This window comes from Mastomys coucha, unplaced genomic scaffold (genome assembly GCF_008632895.1).
Source record: "Mastomys coucha isolate ucsf_1 unplaced genomic scaffold, UCSF_Mcou_1 pScaffold21, whole genome shotgun sequence".
Lineage (NCBI taxonomy): Eukaryota > Metazoa > Chordata > Mammalia > Rodentia > Muridae > Mastomys > Mastomys coucha.
Window position 1 is genome coordinate 138,752,022 of NW_022196904.1, and position 19,108 is coordinate 138,771,129.

The following is a 19,108-nucleotide window of genomic DNA, read 5'->3' on the forward strand; positions in this document are numbered from 1 at the left end:
AAAAAAAAAAAAAAAAAAAAAAAAAAAAAAAAGTTAGTTTTGGGTTCCATTCTAGACATCATAACTAAAATGTTTTACAGCTCAATGTAATTACTGTTACAGTTCTCCATTATAGTATGCATTAAAAAATTATTTAACTATATACCCCTTTAATCCCAGCAGAGGCAGATGGATTTCTCTGAGTTTGAGCACAGAGAGCTCCAAAACAGTCAGGGCTATACAGAGAGACCCTGAGTCAACACTCTCACACACGCAAATAAATGATTGTGTTTATTTCATATGTACAAGTGGGTGCTTGCTTGTCTGTATGTGCACTAAGTGAGTGCAGATGCCTAGCCTAAGGAGGCTAGAAGCTGAACCTGAGCTTCCTGCAATATCAGCAAGTGCTTACAACCATCGAGCCTTGGAGAGTATTGATTTTGGGGGTTGTTTTAAGCATAGCATTACATTTTGTTAAACACAATTTGCAAACTCCTGTCACTGGTGCAGATCAAGTCACGGCTCAGTTCTTTTATCTTTAGCTGGATTGCCTGGATTCTCTCACGTACACATGTAGGTAAGGGATCAAAGTTTACAGAGATTATTTTATAGAATTTTAGGCTTTTGTCCTCTGGATCTCTCCTTTTCAGAATACTTCTTCCCTTTTTATGTCTACTCATTGAGAATGACTTAATTTATCTTCTCTTGCTGGGTGGTGGTGGCACACACCTTCAACTCCTGCACTTGGGCACTACATAACCAGGTCTTACAAACAAACAGCCCAAAGCAACAAAAAACCTTCTCTTAGTCTTCTCAACTGGTCAGGTCCCAACCTGAGCCTGTTTTTCTGGTTAAAAGTATGAAGAACAGATTGAATTTCATTGTTCAAATGTATTCCATGCTTTCTTATAAGTGTTAACTCTTTCAGAAACTGCTTGTTTTTGTATGTTCTATACTGCCTTCAGGCCTTTTTCTTTTAAATTATTCTTAAGTACAGTCATGTACAGAAAGACTGGATCCAATAGAACTCTACCCGGTTATAATAAAAAAAATGTGATTTTTTTTAAAGATTTATTTATTCATGTAATTTATGTATATGCGTGCTCTGTCTTTATTCACACCAGGAGAGGACATCAGATCTTACTACAGATGTTTATGAGCTAACTACCATGTGGTTGCTGTGAATTGAACTCAGGACCTCTGAAAGAATAGTCAAGTGCTTTTAAGCACTGAACCATCTCTCCAGTCCTGTGATTTTATTTTTATTTAAAAATTTTTTATCTAAAGATATCTACTTATGTGTATGTATGTGTCATGTGTACACACTGTGTGAAAACAAGTTGATGCATTTAACAGAAATGTTTCATATCTTTAAAGATTTGGTCATAAAATAATTGCTAAGGTTTTTAATTTTGAAATTTGTAAAGGACAACCTTTTAAAAAATATTTTTAATATTAACTTTATGTGTAATGGTATTTTACCTGCATGTATATAAGTGTACTATGTGTGTGCAGTGTCTGAGAAAGCCAGGAAAGGACACTGAATGTCTTGCAACTGGAGTTACAGACAGATGTAAGCGGCCATGTGTAAAGGATAACCTTTAAGCTTCTAACTATATGTCAATCTACCTTTACTACTATCTAAAAATATTTACCAATAACAGAATCTGGTCAGTGAGAAATATCCTTAACTTCTACAGCTCTTTTCATTTCTCATTCTAGATGAAAATAGCTCAGCTGGGAATTACTAATAATTACTACTTACAAGTTCTTTACTTATAACAACACTATAAAACATGGTAAAATAACTACCATCATTCCATTGCCAAAGGAAGACGATGAACCAGCTAGGCTTGTTGTCTAAGGTCACACTGATGTCTGAAAATGCCAGAATTAGACTGGAGGCTTTATGACCTAATTTCTATATGCTTCATCACTCAAATGCAATGAGAACCACTGCAACCCAGGAACTAAATATCACTGGAATGGCAATCTACTTCAACGCTGGCTGTATATAGAGCTTTAAGTATCTTTTTTTTTTTTTTTTTTTTTTTTTTTGATTTTTCGAGACAGAGTTTCTCTGTATAGCCCTGGCTGTCCTGGAACTCACTTTGTAGACCAGGCTGGCCTTGAACTCAGAAATCTTCCTGCCTCTGCCTCCCAAGTGCTGGGATTAAAGACATGCACCACCATTGCCCAGCTTAAGTATCTTTTCTTACCTCCTTTCTTACCCACTGTGGTGGTTTCAATGAGAATGGCCTGCACAGGTTCATATATTTGAATGCTTGGTGGCTAGTTGGTGGAACTGTTTTGGTAAGGATTAATAGGTAGTGTTGGGGAAGGTGTGTCACTGGGGGTAGCCTTTGAAATTTCAAAAGCCCATGCTAATTGGCTGTTTCCTAATTGTGCATCAAATGTAAGCTTGCAGTTAGTGCTCCAGAGCTATGCCTGCCTGCCTGCTGCTATGATCCCCATCACGACCATCATGAAGTCATACTTCCCCCACCCCCATCTGTTTTTTGAGGTAGGGTTTCTTTGTGTAGCCCTAGCTGTTCTAGAACTCCCTCTGTAGACCATCTGTCTCTGCCTTCCAACTGCTGGAATTAAAGGCATGTGCCATGACTATGATGCTAAATGAGCCCCTTTTGAATGCTTTCTTTTATAAGTTGCCTTGGTCATAGTATCTCTCACAGCAATAAAAAGTAACTAATACACTTTGCAAGGTAAACAGCATTTAAAACCATTGTACTGCAAGCCACGTGCTAGGAAAGAGATTATTTCAAATAAACAAGAATATCTTCTGGTACTGTTAAATGTCCTGTTATCTGAAGACTGTTCAGTAGGTTTGAAATATAAGAATGAGTGAGTTTCTCTTAAGTATTACTACAAAAGAGCACTGTAATAATGGTCACCTACTTTCAAAGCATAATCCTCTGTGGAATACAGTAAATTAATTAAAAGTTACATTTACTGAGTTTCCCTGCAGGAATTCTTTTATCTTTGATAACTAATTAAAATTTACAAGTCCCCTATTAAAAAAAAAATCCAACTGCCTATCAATGTTCACTATCATGGAGATTTAAAAAACTGAATTTTGAAAATAAATAAGAATACAGACTGGGCCTATAATCTCAGCACTAGAGAGGCTGAAGCAGGAGTACCATGAGCTCAACAATAGCCTGGGCTATTACTAATGAGTTTCAGGCCAGCTTGTCTCAAAACAAACAGCAGCAAAATCACAAACTGGCAAATAAATATGATTGTGGTGATATTCTTAAAGGCAATAGCCACACTCAGGCCACTTATAAAGAAAGAAGGACCTTGAAACAGAACAGAACTCTGAAGGTTAGTTCCCAAAGTCTGTAGCTTTAGGAAATAAAGATATAGAGAAACGAAGTTAAGTGATCACTAGTGTGTGTGGGACATCTCCTTTTCTTATAGGGCATAAAGCAGAATGAAAAAGTGGTAGTCTGATAATCTCAGCAGCATTAGCCACATGCAGAATTTCTGTTGTAAATGGTTACCTGGGAAATCACTGAGAAGTCTTGCTAGTACATGCTTGTTAACCATTTCAGTCTTGGTAAGGCTGGAAATAGAATCTAGTCTAGTGTCTTTGATGATAGGAGGCTTTTTAGGAATTCCACGATCAGATCCAGATTTGCTATCTGTGTGTTCTAGGATGTCAGATGAACTCTGTGGCCCAGACTGTGGAGCAAAGGCTTGCTTGAGTTTTTCTCCAGGAGACATTCCATCATCCTGCATCTGCTCAGCTTGCCTTTCCCCTAGTTCCTTAATGGCTCTGATGGTGAGCTGCTCCTGCTCTAAGTCTGGAGACACCATGGGGGCGCCTCCATTTGTTTCTCTGCTGTTTTCACTGTATTTGCTTTTAGTATTTTTGGTTTCAGAACCACTCTGCTCACTTTCATGCAAGAGTTCCACAGGCAAATTGTTCTTAAAGTCTGCTATCTTCTCTAACACTGTTTCCAAAACATTGCCTTCCTCTTTATCCACTATCCCCTTCTCCTTGGCTCCTGTAAGGACAGCCATCAAGTCCTCTGGGGAGGAACCATCTGTCTCTTCAACATATTGTCCAAGTAAAGATTCCAATTTGGCAGAAGCTGGCACAGTTAGTGAGAATCCTGTCTCACTGAGAACACTTGGAGGTGCTGCTGAGCAAACTTTGGGGTTGTTAGTCATAGCAAGCTTTTCAGGTGTAACTTCATTCAGGTTATCAGGTACTTGTGAAGATACCTCACCTTCCAGACTCTTCTGAGTAGGAGTTTCTGGCTGGGGCTGCTGCTGCTCAGAGTTTTCACACATTTCACTCCTCACAGTTTCAAGACTGGGAGTCTCTTTGATCTCCCTTTCACTTGTTTTTGCAGCAGCACTTGAAAGGGAGTCAGGTTTTTCTGGCAAAACTTTGATGTTCTTAACTGAGAGATTTTCTGTGATGTCCTCTATTACTGTGTCATCAGATTCCCCAGAACTGTCAACCTCTGTGACTTCCCCCAGCACAGAGTTAGGCCAGGCACCCCTCAGGTTAGGTAAAGTCACTTCCACTGTAGCTGCTCCAGAGCCTGAGACCCATTTTTCATGCACAGAGCCAGGCAGCTCTGAATAAAGCTGAGAACTGCCTGGCTCACCTTTGCTACCAGCTTCTTTTGTGGAACTGAGGTAGTCTCTTACAGGTTTTCCTTCTGTAAATGCTTCTGTCCAGTCACCTGTGGATTTGGTAATGGGAGTGCTCCCATTAAAAGAACATACAGGCATTTTCTGCTGAGGGTTTGTTTTAAGATTTATAATTGGAATTTCTGAGCGATGTTCACTCCTGTCTAGTCCTGTACTTTCTGTGGTGCAAGATGATTTATTGGCCTGTTGTTTTGCTTGGGGATCTAAGTCCCAAGTCATTATTTCATTAGTAAAGTTATGCATATCATTCACACATCTAGACACCTCTTCCAGTGCTGCTGTAGTATGTGAGAACTGTCTACTGAGCAGTGCAGAGGATGGGTAACGCCCTGCCTCTTTGTTTCTCAGTGGAAACACTTTGTCATTCATTTCCAACAAGTCTGCAGGGGATTCTCTATCACCCTGAGCTGCCCAGCCACCCAAATCATTTGGGCTTTCCTTATACAAATCTTTAAATTCTCTGTCAAATGTTGCTTTGTCAATAATTACTTCAAATGGTGACTCAGGAGAATCTTTTTCTACACTGGCTACTGAAAGTTCAGACGGGGACAAGGAATATGTACAAATGTGTTCTGCCTTAGACTGCCCAAGATCCAGTGTACTTCTGTCCTCTCCATTTGGAACCTTGTTTGGGTTCTTGGGTTCTTGGTCTTTAACTATCCACTCTTCTGCTGGACCAGTTTCTTTTGACAGAAAAGCAGGTTGCTCTGGGAAACTGTCTGGAATAGAAGGGTGGCTGCAAGGAATGCCGGCTGCAAGAGAAACCAGAGTGTCTACTCTGTCCTTGTTGGTCCCCTGAGGTGAGTCCAGATTTTTCTTATCTAGAAGAACCAAGGGGTCTTTTCCTTCTTTAGCTAGAACAAGCTGGCTGTCTAATGTTTCGCTTTTTTCTCCAAGCAGTGTTGTGAGGTCAGAGTTATGTATTTCAGAAGATGAAAGAAAGGAGGAAGCCATAATTTTTGAAGGTGGCTCATCAGAGCAAAGAGAGCTCAATCCTGCTATGGTCAGAATTTGAAAGGAGAAAGATCATTTACCAGGTGCAAGTACACACATTAGCTAGTCAGGCCAAGCAGCATGCTTTTTATTTTTATTTTTAAAAATCACACACACAATGTATATGAACAGATGCATACACACAAAAGTACATAACAAACCAAAGATCAATGGCTGTCCTACAAAACATGCACGAAACTGCCAACAATAACACAAAAGCCAGTATCATGCTGCAAATTGTGAATGACAAACCATTTCAGGACAACTATTTTTTAATTAGTTTACTTCTCTCTCCCCTCCCCATCCTCCCCAGCCCCCCACATAAAATAAAGGGGTGATAGTACTGGGAGATTTGGGGAGTTTTTCCTCCTTTTGGGGGAGTAGTTATTTTATAGGAGCCATGTAATCTATACAAAACAGCTTGCTGTTACGACATGCTGCTATGCCTTCCTGTGTAAGCTGAACAATTCAGAACACACTGGCTCTACAGTATAACTTTATAGGCCTCACAATCTGAGAGGGAAGAGTAAGAGAAGGTAATTCCGATCAAGTTGTTCTTGATATAGAAAGGCAGCAGATCTTTCTTAAGTCTGAAAATCAGACTAAAAAAATTCCATTTCATCATTCAACAAAGGGATGCAAATTGTCTGATGTTCTAGAGTGTTAAAAACCTCAGCCTGGGGGCTGGAGAGATGGCTCAGTGGTTAAGAGCACCGGCTGCTCTTCTGAAGGTCCTGAGTTCAACCATCCATAACAAGATCTGGAGTGTCTGAAGACAGCTACAGTGTACTTACATATAGTAAATAAATAAATCTTTAAAAACAAACAAACAAACAAAAAAACCAAAAAACAACAAACCAAACCTCAGTCTGCTACCGAATCTCCTGTCTAACTGGCCATTTTAATCCAATCACACAAAGCGTGACATTAAGAGTCTCCTTGTGCTTCAGAGATGGCTCAGACTTGACTTCTGAACAGTGTTAGACCTGTTAAGGTTATGGGGATCATGGAGATGGACATAACTTTGCAATTGGCCAGGTTATAGTGAGATATCTGGGTGTAAATTGACAAGGGTAGACTTGTGGTAGTTCCTCTTCATTGTCACTTCAATAACTGTCTATAACGATGCTTCAAAGAGGTCAACTGAATGTCGATGGCAGGGCTGGTGAAACGGTTCAGTGAGTAGATAAGAGCACTGACTGCTTTTCTGAAGGTCCGGAGTTCAAATCCCAGCAACCACATGGTGGCTCACAACCACCCATAATGAGAACTGACGCCCTCTTCTGATGTGTCTGAAGACAGCTACAGTGTACTTATTTATAATAATAGATAAATCTTTGGGCCGGAGTGAGCAGAGGTTCTAAAAAGTCAATTCCCAACAGATGAAGGCTCACAACTATCTGACAGCTACAGTGTGCATACTCATATACATAAAAAAAAAAATGTGGATGGCATCACCCCATGTCTAGTCTAGGGGCTCAGACAAAATATATAAGAAATGAGGTGATAGCCAGTTAGTGGTGGCGCACATCTTTAATCCCAGCACTTGGAAGGCAGAGACAGGCGGATTTCTGAGTTCAAAGGCCAGCCTGGTCTACAGAGTGAGTTTCAGGACAGCCAGGACTACACAGGGAAACTCTGTCTCGGAAAAAAAAAAACAAAAAAACAACAAAAAAAAAAACCCAAAAAATAAAAAAAATAAAAAAATAAAAATACTGAATGGTATAAGTTGGTTTCTTTGGGTTAAAACACTAGAGTTCTTTTAAAAAGAGGAATAACGTACTAAATCCAACTGGTTAGCAATTTCACAGGACCATCCATTTACTATGATAGTCTCTTTCTAATCTAAGGAAGGATGAAAATAACCATCCTGAGAGATAGCACTATCTTTCCCACACATAGAAGAAGGCACTGTCTTTTTCACACACTGCTATATCTCTGTAGCTGGAACAAAACAGACCCTAAAATATTTCTAAATAAATGAATCAAAGGCATAACTCAGGTCAGGTGAGGCCTAAGTAGGCTCAGGACAGCAATGCCTTGAGCATGAATGAGTAATTGGGAAGACATGAAAGAAAAATTCTCTTGTGATTATCTCTACTCATAGCCTAGACTCTCTTTTCCTCTAGTTATAGCAAATAAAAGGAAATTTATGACATCATGCAAATCATTAAAAACTAAAAGAATCAAATATTTTAGTACAATAAACAAAATAATACTACTATAGGATGTTTCCAAATGCCATTTAAAGAGCTTTTGCCTATTAGCCAGGAGTGGGGGTGCATGCCTTTAGTGCACTGCGTGGGGTTGAGGCACCAGAGGCAAGAAGATCTCTATCAGTCAGAGGCTAGCCTGGTTTACATAGTGAATTCCAGGACAGCCAGGGCTATGTATAGAGACCCTGTCTCCAAAAAGAAAAAGAAGAGTTGTTTTTCACATCACTAAATGTTTTATACATCACTAAAATTTTATGTCATAGGATCTGAGCTTTAGAACAATAAAGCTGTAACCTAGGCAGTGGGAACTCCTTCATAGATGGGGGTGGGTGGTTGTAGAATTAAACTGGTTATAAAACTGACAGAAAAAATGATGATATAGATGTTGTAAACTGTGTATATCCATCACTATATATCTGAGATCCTCAGCATGAAAAAGGTGTAAGGTAAATGAACCCCAGTACCTGGTTAAAATGCTGAAGCTTTCCCAACAAGACTGGAACTCTGAGGCAAGCAAAACTGACCTCATAAAGAGAACATAGCCTACCATTTTATAGACATGGAATTTCAGATGGTTCAGAAGATGAGAGTGTCAGCAAAGTGAGTTAATTATGTCTATCACATGCCAGACACCATTTCAGAAACTGGATTTAATGGAGTAAATAAAACAGAAAAAACCTGTTCTTTATGGAGCTAACAGGGAAGAAAGACCAAAATATACAAAAATCAATAAACAAAATAATGGTACTGGTTATATTCCATAAAAAGAAAAAAACCACAATAGAAAGAAATGTAAAATATGTAATTACTAGGATAACAGTGAGAACACTGTGTGCTTTGTTATTAAGTGAACTTGCCAGTTTCTTATGCCCTGGTTCTCTCCTGTTTCCCCTGAACTCTGAGCACTCCAATAGTTTAGAACTGGGTACAGAACAATCTAAAGCAAAACTGTGAGGTTAGGCTAGAAGTCTTGCTGTCAGAATACTAGTGAGTTTTCTTATGAGCATCCTGACTACCTGGCAGACTGAAAATATTTTATTAAATATATACTTTTTTGATGCAAAGTCTTCTGTGTTCCAGGCTGGCCTCAAACTTATTACATAGCTCAGAATATTCCTGAACTGATTCTCTTGCCTCTACTTCCCCTAGGGTTTCATGTATGCCAGGTAAGAACTCAATCAACTGAACTACAGCCCCAGCTTCTTATTAAAGCCCCTGATATGCCAGCACATGCCTTTAATCCCAGCACTTGGAGGCAGATCTCTGTGAGTTCAAAACAAGCCTGGTCTACAGAGTTCCAGGGCAGCCAGTTACATAGAGGAAAATCCTCTTTTTTTGTTTTTGTTTTTTTGGTTTTTTTGTTTTCGAGACAGGGTTTCTCTGTTTAGCCCTGGCTATCCTGGAACTCACTCTGTAGACCATGCTGGCCTCAAACTCAGAAATCCGTCTGCCTCTGCCTCCCAAGTGCTGGGATTAAAGGTGTGCACCACCACCGCCTGGTGAAAATCCTGTCTTGAAACACACACACACACACACACACACACACACACACACACACACACACACACACACACACACACACACACACACACACACACGCTCACACACGCTCCCTAATAATGATTTCGTAACTGTGGTGGACAGTGTTTTGAACACAACACCGCCTTGTTCATTCTTTGATGAGCCTGAGATATAGGATGTTAGCTCTCATTATTACTGTCCGACTTTCCCTCATGTAGCCAAAGAAGGTAACATCTTCATCTGTGTTTTAATTTTAATGATCTCCATTAGAATTTTGGAAAATGAAAAGAAATTCTGGCTAACTGTAACACTAACAAACTTGAGCAGAGCTGATTATGTACTAACAATGAAAAAAATTAGGCTGGAAGTAAAAGGTTTATAGTGTGAAAACATTAAGCAGAAATAACAAGCTTTTACAACAGCTCTAAATAAGAACTCTCCAATTAATAGACAACATGGCATTTAATAGCCATTAGTGTTTTACAAATCAGCACCTTATAACACAGTAGAAAACTCCAGAGAACCTGAAAGTTGTTACTTACTAAAATACTATACACTATATAACTTGCTGATCAAACATGTTTGGGTTATTGTATAAATAAAAAAATGTCTACTTACTTTCTTTTTTCAAACATTCAGCCCATGGTGTCTCATGCATTTGACCACAGCACCCAGGAGGCAGAGGCAGAGGCAGAGGCAGGCAGATCTCTGAGAGTTTCAGGACAGCCAGGGCTACAGTTACCCTATCTCCCAAACAAAACATAACAAAACAAAAAAACCCAAAATAAACACAAATAAACATATACCTTGCAATGTTTCACATACACTTAAATCTCCACGAAAAAAAATCTCTTGAATAGGGTATGGTGCACACATCTGTGATCCCACACTTGGAAGGTGTAAGACCAGTAAGCAAGCAGTCAGGAGCAGTAAGATTAGAAGTTTGAGGCCAGCTTGTGTTATAGGATACCTTGTCTCAAAAACAACCAACAACAAAACTACAAAATATTACTGCCACCACCACAACCAACAACAAAAAACTTTTAAAAGGGGGCTGGAAAGATGGCTCTGTGGCCAAGAGCAATTTGTTGGCAGAGGACCTGCATTCAGTTCCTAGTGCTCACATGGTAGCCATCTAAAACTCCAATTTCAGGAGATTGATTGATTGATCCAATGTTCTTTTCTGTCTTCTGTGGGTACCAGGCATACATACAAGCAAACATCCACATACATTAAAATAGGAAGAGTTGGGCATGGTGGCAGTCACCTTTAATCCCAGCTTATTTAGGGACAAGCAAAGGTAGGTGGTAGATCTCTAAATTTAAGGCCAGCCTGGTCTACTTTGAATTTCAGGCAAGTTAGGGTAACAAAGTGAGACTGTCTAAAATAAAATAAAATATATTTAAAAATCACTGCAAGTAGTTTCTAAATTAAGTTTTTTCTATGTCGCCCTGGAACTCACTCTGTAGACCAGGCTGGGATTAAAGGCATATACTACCACTGCTCAGCTATAGGAGCTTTAAAAACATTTTTTTTGTAAAACCTCTTTTGAGACACGGTCTCTCACTCTATATACACCTTGCTAGCCTGCACTCACTATGTAGACGAGGCTGGTCTTTTATTTTATTTTTTTATTTTTTTGGTTTTTTTCAAGACAGGGTTTCTCTGTGTATCCCTGGCTGTCCTGGAACTCACTCTGTAGACCAGGCTGTCCTTGAACTCAGAAATCTGCCTGCCTCTACCTCCCAAGTGCTGGGACTAAAGGTGTGCACCACCACCGCCTGGCGTGGCTGGCCTTGAATTAACAAATATCCACCTGTCTCTGCAATATTCCCCCCTCCCCCCAGTAAAGTCCCACCATTAAAGTGTGTACCATCTTGCATTTATGGAGCTGTATCTTTCATTCACTGACTCAGAATCTCCAAGGATAGAAGCTCAAGGGTCTGTCCTCTAGTTTCCCTGACACATCTGGTAAATTTTAGAAGGCAGAATGATCAGAGCTGCATTTCAGAGCCCTAGTTCTATAAGTCACAGATGGTGGCCACTCTCTTCACTGTCCATCACATGTCCAGGAACACAATGAGGAGCAGGGGTGGATCTTTGTCTACTTTACTCCCATAGGGCTGGGGTCCACTCCCACAATCACACGCAAAACTAAACCAAACCATGAGCTAGTTAGTGCTCATCAGTTAAGAGCACTAGCTGCTCTTCTATAAGACTGGGGTTCAATTCAGCACCCACATGGTAGCTCACAACTGTCTGTAACTCCTGTTCCTGGGGACCCAACACTTTCATTTAGATATATACGTAGGTAAAGCACCAATTACATAAAATAAAAATAATTTAAGCAAATAAATAATAAATGATAATAAAAACCAAACCAGGCCTATTTTAAAAAATACAGCAACACTAAATTTGTGTAGAATAAGCCAAAGCACCACTTTACTAGAAATCTGGCATGGGAATTGATTGAGGAAGTGTTCAAGAATTAGAATATTATGTAAGATGAAGATTAAAACTGACACAATTAAAAAAAAAACTTCAAGTGAATTCATTATCTACATCAAATGAATATATTTGAATTGTAAAATCCCTTATAGCTTACTCTACTTTTCAGTAGAGTAATATCTTCCCTACATTTCCCATTCAAACCATCTCTTAGAAAGAGTGAAAGTTTACTATTTATATAAATATTCCTACCATAATCACTGAAAATACATGATCTAGATCCAAGAAGCACATTAGCTCAACTGTTTAAAAGAGTCATTCTTCCTACAAAGAATGAATAGCTTAGGCTAACATGATTACCACTTAGTTTAACTCCCCTTTTACTTAAGAATTCTATTGTTTTAATTAAAGGGACACTCTAAACATGGAACACTCTCAACATGGAAGAATACACACATTAGCAAAGGGGTGCCAGCCTGTAGATGCCACTAAGCCATTCTTTCACATGTTCAATATATATATCAATACAAGAGGAGCTAGGAATATTCAAGTGTAGGGAACCTACACTTGAATTTTCTTATGTTCACAGAACAAGAAGGCAAGACACATTACCGTGCACAACAGTACCAGCAACTTTCAGCCACAGCATCCAAATAGGAAGTTAGCCAGCAGACAACTTTGCAGCCAAGCAAGGTCCTAAACAAAAAGTCTCTTTTGTACAAAGAAAAATGTTTTGGTTTAAAAAAAATTTTCTTTAAGAAAAAGGCTGTAACTGGCAAAATGTTTTTCTCAATGCTTTGCCCCAAAGTTCAGTGTTGCAACTTCCTATTCCAGACACCCATTGCATCAGTCAGACTAAGCATGAATGCCCCTGATGCAGCTCCACTTAATGGTGGATGGAGCCTGTCTTTCCATCTACTTAAAAACAAACAAAAAAAAGTTTTCTACAGAACTCCAGACTCCACTACAGAACTACAGACTCCACTCTCTTTAAAGCTGAAACCAAATTTCAATGTGATTTTATGTTTAATGGAATTCTTCTCCAATAGCACATTATATCACTAATAAAACAGGAATATGGTCAAAGTTCTACCTCTTTGCCCTCATGGATTTAATATCAACTTCAACATTACAACCTGTAAAAAGTTTCTAAATCTTGAACGGAGCTACTTATTTGATCATCTGTACCACAGGTGCAGCAGTTAGAGATAAGCAGGGGCGCTGGAGTCTTTGGTCTGTGTGACTCTGAGCCAGGCAGGCACCTCGCCATTCTAAAGCCAGGCTGCTCCACTGAGCTAGTGCCTTTCTTTCCTCCACCACTGGCTGTGAGAGTTAATGATTTGCATCAAGTACTAGCATAGTAAAGAGTCCCTAGAAATTACCTACATACAGTATGTATTGCCATTGTCCTTATGTGTCTTATATTGGAAGACGCCATCAAAAGTCACTCAACTCTGAAACACTTAGGAAGTGCCTGAAGTTTAGCTCTACTTGATGGAAAAGGGAACCCAGAGGCAGAAGACTGCAAGGGCCCACTCCCAAGCACGTTAACCAAGGATTCCATTGGTATATTAACTATAAATATATTTATTAAAAAGCTTGACTTCCTAGCTTATATAACATATCTGTCATAGAAATAAGTTAATAAATATAATTTATTTTGGAAAAACTCAATCCAAATTAATGACATCTTTCTTTCTTTCCTTTTTTTTTTCCTTCTTTTTTCTTTTTTTGTTTTTTGAGACGGGGTTTCTCTATGCAGCCCTGGAAGGCCTGGAACTTACTTTGTAGACAAGGCTGTCCTCGAACTCAAGAGATTCCACCTGCCTCTGCCTCCCAAGTGCTGGGATTAAAGACGTGTGCCACCACCGGCTGGCCATCTGCCTGTCTTTCTTTCCTTTTCTTCTTTTGATATATGCATCTCCCTGAAACCTGACAATGGTAAACAATCTATATTTCAGCATTAAAAATATAAAATAATTTTTGTTGTTGTACTAAGGACTGAGCCCAGTCCTTCTGCATGACAAGGTAAAACCTCAACTACTGAGCTATAGTCCCAGCCCACAAATAATTTTTTTACATATCTATTTATTAATATATATGAGTACACTGTAGCTATCTTTAGAAACACCAGAAAAGGGCATCAGATCCCATTACAGATGGTTGTAAGTCACCATGTGGTTGCCGGGAATTGAACTCAGGACCTCTGAAAGAGCACTGAGTGCTCTTAACCACTGAGTCATCTCTCCAGTCCTATCTAAATCTAAAAATGTTCTACTTAATGACTGCTATGTATTGTGTGATATGGTTTGGATAGATAAAAAAGTAGCATGTTTTCAACAAGACTAAAGGGTTAAGGGATACAGAAGAGATTAGTTGGGTTAGTAATAGGGATTCAAGTTTCCTGCTAGTGGCAACATTCAGAAAGGCTTCTGTGAGATGTGACTACTTCTAGCCCCAGGGTTTTTAATTGTTAACCAAATATATATTTTTTTAAAAAAAGATTTATTTATTTATTATGTGCAAGTATACTGTAGCTGTTTTCAGACATCCCAGAAGAGGGCATCAGATCTCATTACAGATGGTTATGAGCCACCATGTGGTTGCTGGGAATTGAACTCAGGACCTTCAGAAGAGCAGTCAGTGCTCTTAACCGCTGAGCCATCTCTCCAGCCACAAATATACTTATTTTTAAAGGCAATCTAGAAATTTCCAGTATTGGCTACCCTAAAGTACAATTAATCAGCTGCCAAGTGGTTTCTTCACAGTGAACAAGCTGACTTCCAGACTAGCAGAGCTCCCCTAAACTGACTTTTAAATCCTGTTTTTTGGTTGCTTGCAAGGGAAATGCTACTAAAGAGACTGGGCTGGAACACTGTCACTGTTCTGAATCTGCATTCGTCAAAATAAAATGCTTTGGTAAGCAAAAAGTAAGAACGATTAACATGCTTTTATGAAAATTAGAATGTACTATAACACTGAAGCTACTTAAAAGAGAGGTTTTGATCTCTTTTACTTATCTTTGTTCTACTGAGGTGCATGTGTGCTGTTTGCAAGCAGGGAATAAGAGAGCTATTTCAGTATGACACTGTGTTCCTAATACTGTTTATTAGGAACTGCCTTGAGTTACATTACTCACTATCTAGGACATCAATTACTCCCTTTCTGTGTGAAAAGTGACTCAAATGTAGGATGTACTTTTCAAAATCTGAAATATTTACAAGCGAAGAAAAAATTATGTTTTACTTATAATATGGTATTTTTCTTCCAGAGTAGAATAAATTCAATATCTTTTTGTTTAAATTATCAACTAATGAGTGGGAAATAGCTTAAAAATAGCTATCTAGTTAGATTTAAAATATTGGACCAATATAACTACTTTTATATATATGAATTACTTGTGAGTTCACAAAACTTCTATCTTTGAAAGTAAACACATAAGACACCTGGCTCATAAGATAGCAGAATTATGATTCTGATATTTTATTATCTTAAAATCATAAAATTAAGGGTATTATAGAAGAGTTAGGAATGCTAAGTTATCAGTCTGATTTCATAAGGTTTTTATCCTTTCTTTTTAAAAATTTAAAAAGATTTCTCTCTTCAGACCTTAACTTGTAGTTTTTGCATTGTTGGATATCTAACTCAGAGCCTCATGTATACTAGGCAAGTGCTCTAACTTGAACCACATCCTCAGCACTGTGTTTTTACTATTATAAGGGCAAAGTCTCCCTTATGATCCAGCATCCAAGCTGCAGAAAATCCCAGCTAGAACAATGGATATTTTTCATAGAACTTTTGAGATCTATCTAGTGACTTTAATTATATATGATCCCCCCAATGCTTAGGTGACACTGGGACTAAACCCAAGGATTTGTGCATGGAAGGCAAGTGTTCTATAATTAAGCTGTAACAGTCTAATCATTTTATCTTTAAAAAGTAAGTTTCCCATTGACCTATATTTGGGTTTAATACCACAGTACAAATGGAGTGCATTTTACTAGCACATTATAATCAACAAAGCATACATCATGCTTTCAAAGTTTTGGCAGGAGCTGCTATATTAAGATATTTTTCGATTGGTTGACAATTTTTTTTGTTTTGTTTTGTGACTGGGTGCTTCTTGCTGTACAATCCTGGATGGCTTGGAATTCACAGGTGATCCTCCTGCTTCTGCTTTCAGAGTATTAGGATTATAGGTGTGAAAGCCACACTTGGATATACATTTTTTTAAAGTCAGTGTCTAATTTCTAGGATAAGGAGCCTTAATTGCTATAAGTCAATTGACTTGTTCTAAATGTCTAAGCATCTGAAAGCAGCCTGGCAGTTGGGGTGCATTTAAACCTTGCTCACATTTAAACTTTATAGCCGAGCTGTCATTCTGTAGGTCACTGGAAGTAGACTTTCACTCTGCTTCCAAATGAGTTCAAATCAACAGGTTAAGTGCATGCTGGGATTGAAAGGTCCCAAACTTTACATGCACATTTTTATTATTTTAAAGATTTATTTTATTTTTAATTGCATGTGTGGTTGAGTATGTATGTGTAGAGTTCAGTGCCTGTAGAGGCTTAAGGGGGCACTGATCCATAAAGCTAGAAATATAGTAAGTTATTTAACATAAGTGCTAGTAATTAAACTTAGAGCCTTTAGAAAAGCAACAAGAGCTCTTAATTGCTGCACTACCATTCCCAATACACTTTAAACTGTGTATGTGAGAGAATTCATGGATGGAGATTAGAGGATAACCTATGGGAGTTGATTCTCTCCTTCTACCATGTGGTTCTGAGGATTGAACTCAACTTATTAGGCTAGGAGGCAGGCACCTTAACCTTAGATGTGGAGGCATCTCACTGGCCAAGTTTTTAATTTTTAAGTAACAGTCAATGCTACATTTAAAACTTCAGTATAAATGGCTCATTCAGCTTCATTCAAGCATATTAATCTTTACCGGAAACTCCTGGCAACTCTTAAATAGAGAAAGGATGGGCTAGTAATTAGTTTCATTGTAAGAAATGTGGGGGCAATAAAAGATTTCCACCTCATCCTCAGTTACAGCCTCTTTCTTAACATTTTTCTTTTTATTAATGTGTAAAAAAAAGTTATGGACTTGCCTTGTGAGGTCGAAAATATAGATACAGGCTGAGAGGGAGAGGAAGTGACAAAGGAGTCTGAAAGAGAATATACAGAGTGAGAACTTGACAAGCCCACACAGGAATCTTCATTTTAACTTTATTTTTTTGGAGGGTCAAACATTATCATTTTTACTGGGCTTACTGGCCAAGGAAGACTCAAACTTTATTCTAGTGACTATTTTCACTCACCTGCCAGTGACACCTCATTTCACTCCCAGGACGCACTTTTACAAGTTCACCAAGGCAATCTCTTTAGACAAGCATTATCACCTTCAGGAGGAAAGAGGAAACCCTACCATTTTACAACAGCCAACCTCAAGAGCAGATACGCCTCTGCTACCCTCTGGCAAAGTGATAGCACTAGTTGCCACTTGCTTTAAATAATTTCCAACTATAGCTAGAAGTATTAAGTCATTAAGATTAGCACTTAAAAATATTTAACTGTCAAAACTTGACCCTCAATACTTAAAAAAAAAAACAAAATCTCAATTCATTGGTCAAATAGGGCTAAATGAGAACTCTTTCAGCTTTGAAAATCACACTCCTCCAATCTGTTAACATGTAAAAAAAAGTAACATATACATAACATTTCTTTTATCTGCTCCATAAACATACTCTTTAACTAAGTAGTTAATGCTTCCAGGAATCCATCCTACAAAGTACATATGTGTGCAAGGACACGTGTGCAAGGACATGTGTGCAAGGACATTCAGTAAGGGCACTGGTTTTAAGTAGAAATAATGTAAATGTCTACCAATAAATGACTAGTTAAAAACAACATCTAAACAATAAACTTGGTGCTCTGTAAAAGAATAAAGTACAACCTTTACGTGGTGATGCCTGCCCAGGATCACAGCACCCTAAGGTGGAAGATCATCTAAGTTCACAGAGATCAGGACAGGCAACACAACTTTGCCCCATTTCCTCCTGCCAAAAAAAGAAGTGAAGCTGTGTACACTGATACAGCCAGCATAGTCAATATAAAACTACACCACTGTGCTCCCACGTGTTCAGTGCAACAAAAGAGGCTAACAGAAGGGGTTAAAAGTCTGAGGTGAAACCTGTATGAAGCTTTGTAACTCCAGCACTTGGGAACTAAATGTAGAAGGATCAGTTCAATAAAGACTGGGATACATGAGATTCTGGCACCTCTGTCTCTCTCACACACAGAACCATGAATGATGGAACATACTTTTGAATCCCAGTGCTCAAAAGGCAGAGGCAAAGGCAGGCACATCTTTTTGAGTTCAGGTTAGCCTGATCTATATAGAGTTCCAGGCCACTGGAGTTACATGAAACCTCATTTCAAAAAAAAAAAAAAAAAAAAAAAAGTGAAAGAAGAAGAGAAGGAGAAGTTGTTTTCTGGGATAGAAGGAAGATTTCGCTTTTGGTACTTAAGAAAACATGATCTTTTCAGCAAAAGTAAAATATATTAAAAAAAAACCTCATTGGGTGGTGGTGGCACACATCTTTAATTTCAGCACACTGGAGGCAGAGGCAGTTGATCTCTCTGAGTCTGAGGCCAGCTTGGTCTACAAAGCAAGTTTCAGGACAGCCAAGGGTACACAGAGAAACCCTGCCAGAAAAAAAAAAAAAGAAAAAGAAAAAAGAAAAAAGAAAAAAAAGGCATGGTGGTGCATGCCTTTAATCCCAGCATTTGGGAGGAAGAGGCAGGAGGATTTCTGAGTCTGGTCTACAGAGTGAGTTCTAAGACAGCCAGGACTACACAGAGAAACCTTGTATCGAAAAACCAAAAACAAAAAAACAAAACAAGATTAATAAAAGAGCTCACATGATACTACATAACTGTTGTCCCTCTGATTTCCATATGCTCTGTGACATTCATGCACCCATATAAATACAGATATACATATACACATAAAACACTCCCCCAAAATGTACTAAATATACAAAAATTATGTATGAATTATTTTTTCTTCCAATTATAATTTTTTTCACAAATATTAAAGTTATACTTAAAAACAGAAGACTGCTTTAAATAACTAAGCCATAGCGGTACCTGTAAGTATTAATTTTGGAAAATTATTTTGTAACAAAAATAGAGCAGATTAAAATCAAGCCAGAATTTGTTGGAGATCAGGCCACTGGAGTTACATGAAACCTCATTTC

General features: G+C 38.4%; 1 protein-coding gene across 3 annotated transcripts in view; it reads right to left on the reverse strand.

The window, feature by feature from the left end:
• The window catches only part of Rtn3 (reticulon 3), a 58,086-nt gene that overhangs the window by 25,166 nt on the left and 13,812 nt on the right, over window positions 1-19,108 (reverse strand). Inside the window, exon 2 of one of the 3 annotated variants that reach the window (XM_031389552.1) lies at window positions 3,504-5,666. The exons of the other annotated variants lie outside the window; for them this stretch is intronic. Coding sequence (XP_031245412.1) covers window positions 3,504-5,666 — 2,163 coding nt within the window. The remainder of the gene's footprint in view (window positions 1-3,503; window positions 5,667-19,108) is intronic. 3 annotated transcript variants of the gene reach the window in all.